At 49.0% G+C, this 7,499-nt stretch overlaps 1 protein-coding gene across 1 annotated transcript; it reads right to left on the bottom strand.

Annotated features, from left to right (window-relative positions):
• Window positions 1-3,759: 3,759 nt before the first annotated feature.
• Window positions 3,760-6,357, bottom strand: LOC124667494 (LRR receptor-like serine/threonine-protein kinase GSO1). Its single transcript, XM_047204760.1, has one exon. The coding sequence runs from the start codon at window positions 6,179-6,181 to the stop codon at window positions 3,935-3,937; it is 2,247 nt and encodes a 748-aa protein (XP_047060716.1). The 5' UTR covers window positions 6,182-6,357; the 3' UTR covers window positions 3,760-3,934.
• Window positions 6,358-7,499: the final 1,142 nt, after the last annotated feature.

The raw sequence follows: 7,499 nt of genomic DNA, 5'->3' as shown, positions 1-7,499 counted from the left end.
GGCGTCGATGTAGCAGCTCTCTCACTTTCCTTTCCCGACATGCTCCGGGGGAACCCCTAGATCCGATCTTCTCGATCGGACGATGGCGATGCTATTGGCGTCGCATTCCCTCTTGGGGTATCGTTTTGAAGATGGATTGGGTTAGATGGACACGTGGCTTGCAAGGATGGGCAGCAACAACGAACTATAGGAACCCCCCTCCACTTGCATGTAGGCGCCAAATGAGCCGCATTGGCCGTTACTCATGAGATTCGAGGTACATGTTTCTCTACCTTTAGGCATGTGGTTCCTCTTCGGTGTCGCCGAGTCTGATGAATATGCTCATGGCAGATCCAATCGATACGATAATTTTCGGTGCGCACTTTGCTAGCGGGAGTAGCTCGGGTCCCCGGCTGCGTGTGCCGTGTGTTGTGCTTACCGGCGTCTTGTATGTCTTATGGTGTTTTGTGTAGCTTGCCATTGTTCAGGTTTTCGCTCGGTTTTCTTTAATAAACCGAGCAGTGTGGATCTCTGGACCATTTTCTATGGGTTGAATTAATTTAGCAGCTCTCGTGTTAAAAAATGAAGAATACCTAGGGGAAGCCGCGGCCGTACGTGGTGGGGATATATCGAAGAGACGAAGACCGAACATCTTCTTCTGTCATACCTTGCGTCGGCCTGCAGGCGTCGTCAGAGAACCTGGACCCGACAATGTTTTGATTTACCAGCAAGATTGCTCAGGGACGGCAACGAAATACGAGATGGCAATGGCATCACAACAACCAACAAGAAGTTTCTCCGTCCAAAGAAAACAACCAAAAAGAAGTTCAGTTCTCGTTGCTCGTATCTGTCCAGTTTTTTATCGGGACACTTTTCATCAGATTTTCGAAAGCACTTATGTTCACGAGAAGATTTTCTTTTCGCTTCCAGCTACGACTCTCGACAGAGACAGAGATCACTTTAGAGCAGATTTTAGAAGCACTTTGAGTGTCAGTCTGGGAAGTAGCAATGCTCAAGCAAAGCCCTGGTGCCACGGCAAGGAGAAATTCCTATGCCAGTAGCAGTGCCTGCGAGTGTTGTGTGTGCGAGCAGGCAATGGACATGGCTAAGTTGCTTGCTCCGGTTACAAATCGGACGATACCTTCCTTGCCTCCCTTTCCCTCCCGAATTCTCCCTCCTTCCCTTCTTCTCCAGAGTACAACTTAACACCCCACTCTTCACTACTTCGTCGTGTTGATCCAGCCACTAGCCCACTGCTGATCGTTTCTACTTTCTACTCCGTTTGTCTCACCCCATTGCCAACCCCATGAGCAAGAAGGCGGAGGCGGGCGGCGAGCGGCCGCCGAGCCGTGGCCGCGCGGCGTCACGGGCAGCTCGCCATCACAATGCGAGCGCGCAGAGGGAAGCGCCCGCGGTGCCGGCCGCGGTGGCAGTGGCGGTGGCGGCGATGCGGGAGGGTGCCGCGGGGAGCAGCAGCTCCGCTATGGCGGCCCGCCCGAGGCGTGTCCCCAATGAGTACGTCACGTTCCGGGAACCGGGAACGAGCGAAGCATCGGTGCATCATCAAGGCGGACCGGGTCACGGCGGCGGTGCCGACGCTGTCCACGACTCGGCGCCGACCGGCAAGCCGTACTACATACCGGCGTGGCAGAGAAGGCGGGAGCGGCCACCGGAGGAACGGCGGCCGGCGCTGCGGCCAGTCGGAGCGCCGCCGCTAGGCCCACGCCCAACCGACAACGGCGGCTACAGGACGACCACCAAGATCGTCGAGCGCGTCTCCACGATCAAGCCAGACGACGACGGCGGTCACGGCGGGGCCGACCACGCGGCCCCGCTGGCGCTGCCGCCGGGCCACCACGTCGGGAGCCCGCCGCCTCAGCACCAAGGCCACGACAGGCCGGCGTCGCACGCGCCGCGATTGCCGAGGCACCACCATCCGTGGACGCCGACGAGGCACTTGGAGGGAAAGTCACCTGTTATCCTGTCGCCCGACCGGAGGAAGAAGCGCAGGCGTCCGGCCGCGTTCTGCTTCACGCTCTGCTGCATCCTCTTCTGGCTGGCGGTCATCCTCATCGGCGCCGCCGTGCTCACCGTGTACCTGGTGTACCGCCCGCAGCCGCCGCGGCTCCGGCTGACCGACGCCTCCCTGAACGCCGGGTACGTGGACGACCTCACCGTCCCCGGCGGCCCGCCCCGAGGCCTGGCGCTCAACGCGGACCTCACCGTGCTCGCGGCAATCACCAGCCCGAACACCAAGATCAACGTGGTGCTGTGGTACATGCAGCTGGACCTCTACTTCGAAGGCCACATGATCGGGACGCAGACGGTGCGGCCGGCGCCGGTGCGCGAGTCTCCGGGCGGCTACGTGCTCCGCAGCGTGGACATCGTCGTCAGCGAGGTGCCGATCTCGCGGCAGAACGCCTATGCGTGGCGGAACGCGACGACGCACGGTGGCCCCGTGGTACTCCAGCTCGCCGGACGGTTCCACACGCAGCTCAACTTCGGCCATTGGCTGCCGTACAGATACTGGGTGAACCCGCGGTGCACGCTCTGGCTAGACCCGCCGCCCAACGGCAGGCTGCGCCGGGCACGCTGTTGATCTCATATCGCTACACATGATTTCATTTTAATCTAGGGTATCTGTTTTACTCTTTTCACCTCAGGATTGCGATTTTTTTCCTTCTGTCGAATGAAAATTATGAAACACAAGGGCAGGATGCCTGGTATAGAATATTGAACTCATATAATTGGTGAAGCAATAGCAAACTCAAGTTTCAAATCTTCCATACACCGTCCTTATTACATTGAACATAACATCCTAATTTAGCAACCTACCATCAGTCTATCAGTTTAGGCATGCAGACATCGCACTGGCATCCCTCAGGGGTACAGGTAGCAGTCCAGTTGCAGTTAGGGCACCCCCCCCCCCCGTGGTTGACATTATCACGACAAATGTGCAGGCAACCCGGAGTATCACACGGTATCGGCGTCGGGTGAATCGACCCTGCACAAATCTCATCCGCCTTCACTGTAACCTCTACAAAAAGGGACAATACTATGAATCAACTGAAGCAATCGCTTGTACACGGTTGTTTGTCGAGTTGATGAGGCAAAATGCATCATAAGAGTAGTACCTGATGCTAGCAAAAAGAGGACGATCGTCAAGAGCATCGTCTGTGCAGTCTTCATCTTAGCTAGAGATGGCGTTGATAGGAAGTCCTCTTGATGCTTTGCCTTCCTCTGAGCTGCGAGGAACAAGTGAAACGGCAAAGCCTTTTTATAGTGACAGTGAAATGATAGGCCAGGACTCATAGTAAATGTTATGTTAATAGCAGTTAAGAAGATTAATCAGTGAACACATATCCATTCGTAGATGTATTAATGTCCATGTGTACATGCTGCGGGTTGCCTACACGTTGATTCTGCAAGTCTGATGGTCTGAGTCTGTCGATCGACCAATCGATAGTTTGCTGTGAACCAATCGTCGATATAGGTCTCTGATCAACATCATTTTTTCATCTACTTGTTACCTAATTTCCAATTTTTTCATCAATCTAGTTTAAGTATGAAGCAATGACGAAGATGGCTGGTACATGCTGCTGGAAACGTCACTTCAGAAAAATTCAAGTAAAGTATATGTAATATCATTGTCGAATGCATATACGTAATTGGCTGGTGTTAAAATTGAGACTTTCCAAGTTAGAGACAGCCAATTTGTTTGAGAAAGTGGTACCTGGATGTGACAAAACGAACTTTGGGCGAGCGCAAAGAAGACAGCCATCCAAAGCAAACTTAGATTCCTTATTACAGAGCAGAGATTCTCTCCTCACCTTCTAACAACACATAGGACTCGTACATGTCAAAGCAGCAGCGATACACAGAACTTCCTCATTGCGATCTTGTACAAGCGAGTAAGGGAAATATTACACACTCACACCTTTTGCTTGTAGCTGGCTCACACCTCGTTCGAGGCCTTAGCCTGGAACCATGAAATGCAGCTATGTACTTTCTTGGTAAACTTCTCTTGCATATTGTCCACATACTGATAGAATGCGCATCTCCCGGTCTCACTGTAAAAGGACAACATGCCCCAGTACAGCCAGAACCCAAAGATGAACCCAGCAGCCACAAAGCAATACAACCACAATGCTTCTCTATCTTCAGCTTGGCTCCTTTCGTTTTGCTTCGATGGCGACGAGTTTACACAGTCCTCCAACGGGAAACCACATAGCCCTAGATTGTTGATGTATATGGACGGGTCTACAAGCGTCTGGAGCTGATTGCCCATAGGTATCATCCCATATAACTTGTTGCTGGAGAGGTTCAGAGCGCTCATGGACCTAAAACCTGTAAAGCTTGGAGGAATTTCTCCTGAGAGTTGGTTCCGAGAAAGGTCCAAGGATTCCAACACTACAAGATTGCCAATGTCTTCGGGAATACAACCTGACAGATGATTTCCTGATAAGTTCAGATACCTCAGTCCAAGAAGGGTTGTGAGCCCACCTGGGATCTCTTGTGACAGGACATTACCAGATAAGTCGATACCCACCATGCCTGCTATCTTCGTAGTGTAAACATAATCTACATTCTTCCAAACTATTTGAATATTCCCTCCAAAGTGGTGATAACTGGAATCTTCATTCTGTTCACATGCCATGCCAGTAAAATTTACAAAATCATCTGGAATGGCTCCGGCAAGCTTGTTTTTTGACAAGTCCAATAACTGAAGTCTGCTAAATTGTAATATCTGGCGGGGTATGATACCATCAAACATGTTTGATGACAGCCGGAAAAAACGGAGTCCAGGTAAGCCCTTGCTTATCCAATATGGTATTGTACCAGAGAAATTATTGCCTCCAAGATCCAGAGTGGTTAGGTTTTTGCATTTCTTAAGAGCCAAAGGAAAGGGTCCTTCGAAATGGTTATTGGCTAGTCTTAGATATTCAAGAGCATAGGGAAATGACCTCGACAACGGAACTACACCGTTGAAAGAGTTGTTGGAAAGATCCATGAATCCCAACCATGGAATGTCCCAGAAACACTTGGAGAGACCTCCATGTAAGACATTGTATGATAGGTCTATGAGGTCCAAACTAGTATAGTTGCAAAAGAATATCTCACCCTCATCTCTCAGAAGTGTGCCATACAACTGATTTTGACTAAAAGCAATCATCCGAAGCTGCCCTAGATGCTCGCAAAAAATATCCCTTATGTCTGCAACAATATTGTTTGCCGTGAACACAACAATCTGCAGGCTTGTGCAGTTTTGGAAGGTCTGGTGGTGAATGCCTGTAAATCTATTGTACTCAGCAATGACAATACGAAGCACGTTTCCCATGCAAATGGATGGCGGAAACAGTCCAGAAAATTTGTTGTGTGAAATATTGACCATATCCAGGGAGCTGCTATTCCCAAGCTTTGTGACAATGTGGCCTCTGAGCTGATTTATTGATAGGCCCAGTTCCTGGAGATTTATCAAATTGGAGATGGTACCTGGTAGCTGCCCTTCTAAGTGGTTATCTGAAAAGTACAATGCATACAGTTCTGTCATGTTTCCAATCTGAAGTGGGATGTTCCCTGTCAGATTGTTGTGTTGCATGCTGAGCACACGGAGCTTCACGAGCATCCCAATTGTTAGTGGAATTGACCCGGTCAGAGGAACAAAGTTGAGATATAGCTCCTCCAAGGTCGTCAAGTTACCAATCTCTTCAGGTAGTGTGCCATCGAGCCCCACATCTGATAGTATCAGTTCAGAAAGGTGCTTCAACTGTCCAATGCTGCGCGGAATGGCACCCCTCAAATACGGGTTGTAGCTGATGTACAACTGGACCAAGCTAGTCAGGTTGCCGATACCTACTGGAATTGTACCATATAGACTATTGTTGGACAGCATGAGATTCTTCAGTTGGGGAAAGGCTGAGAAGTCCAACCTGTCAAGTGTGCCGTTCAGACTTGTGCCATCAAGGTCGAGCCCTATGATGTGCCCAGCCGGGTCGCAACTGATGTGCGTCCAGCTGCAAAGGCTGGTGGAGTTGGCCAACGACCATGATCCAAGGGATTCATCGGCACTGACCAAGCTAGCCTTCCAATTCACAAGTGCTTCAGCTTCACGCGAGATGCCCGCTGTCGCCGGCGCAGCAGCAGATAGTTGGAGACAAGTGCAAGAGAGCAGGAAGAGGCCTACAGAATTGAGGTGCTTCATGATGGCTTAGGTACCGGTGGTGCTTCACTGCTGCTGGGGATATAAAACCTCTGTATGAGCCAGTCAATCAGCCGGCCATGACAGTGTAGTCTGGTGGACGTCCTGGCTGACAAATGGCACATTCTTAGTAAATGAAGTGCTGTTAATTTAGATTAAGGAGAAGCTACATGCTACTAGTATTTGTGTGGGTGTCATTACAGAACCTACTTTTTTTTTTTTGAAATTTTACAGCACCCATTCTGTTAATTGATACAGACATACAGTTCATAGACAATGTAACTGGAAGAGCATACTAACAAAGAAAAAACGGTTCATGAGATTATGATATACTTCTGAGCTTTGATAGTAAGAAAACAGAAAGTCTCCTGATGGTCAAGAAAATTAGCACTTCCCTCGCTGGTGACTGAGGCCCTGTTTGTTTGGGCTGGAGCTTGAGCTTTTACTGCTTTTGGGTCTTTAAAAGCCTAAGCCCAGCCAAACACCTAACTTCTAGGTATGGGCTTCTACAAGCACTTCTCACATTTACACTTGAAGCCCATAAGCACGTCCTGGGGTACTTCCCGCAGCTTCCCGTGGCTTCTCACTTACAAAACGAACCGGTATACACCAAAAGTTTGTGTTATCCCCCATCGCTTCTTTAGCCCAAAATGATATATTTTTTGCATCTTGAGAAAAAATTCAGATTCTTAGTTAATTAATATTTTATAGTAAAATCTTTTTAAATAGAAAATAATATGGAAAATAATATTTTTGTTATTACTAAATAATAAAGAAAATAATATTTTTGTTATTACTAAATAATAAGGAAAATAATATTTTTGTTATTACTAAATAATAAGGAAAATAATATTTTTGTTATTACTAAATAATAAGGAAAATAATATTTTTGTTATTACTAAATAATAAGGAAAATAATTTTTTGTTATTATTTTCTATTTTACATTTGACCAATCTACCAGCCGTCCTTGATGCAGTTCGCCAAACAACAATTTTACATTTGACCAGCCATCCAGCTCCAGCTGGATGCAGTTTGCCAAACAGCAATTTTACATTTGACCAGCCATCCAGCTCCAGCTGCTTCTCAGATCTTACCAGCTCCAGCTGCTTTTCGTTCAGCTGCAGCCCAAACAAACAGGCACTGAAGAGGGCGTGAATGACGATTTTGCAGGCTCAGTGTGGAGGGCGAGGTTGGCCTTGTGGAAGGCGGGGAGGAGTTCGGGGCAGGCGAACATGGAGTAGTCTTCGGGAGAGAACGATATGTAGGAGGCGCTGGAGCGAGGGAGGCGCGCGGCGAGGAGGCTCCGAGATGGTGGCCGGA

This window comes from Lolium rigidum, chromosome 6 (genome assembly GCF_022539505.1).
Source record: "Lolium rigidum isolate FL_2022 chromosome 6, APGP_CSIRO_Lrig_0.1, whole genome shotgun sequence".
Lineage (NCBI taxonomy): Eukaryota > Viridiplantae > Streptophyta > Magnoliopsida > Poales > Poaceae > Lolium > Lolium rigidum.
This window is presented reverse-complemented; position numbering and strand designations above follow the sequence as displayed.

What these genes read in the sequence shown, in the direction of transcription:
- LOC124667494 (XM_047204760.1), bottom strand. Translation starts at nt 6,181, where the DNA reads ATGAAGCACCTCAATTCTGTAGGCCTCTTCCTGCTCTCTTGCACTTGT.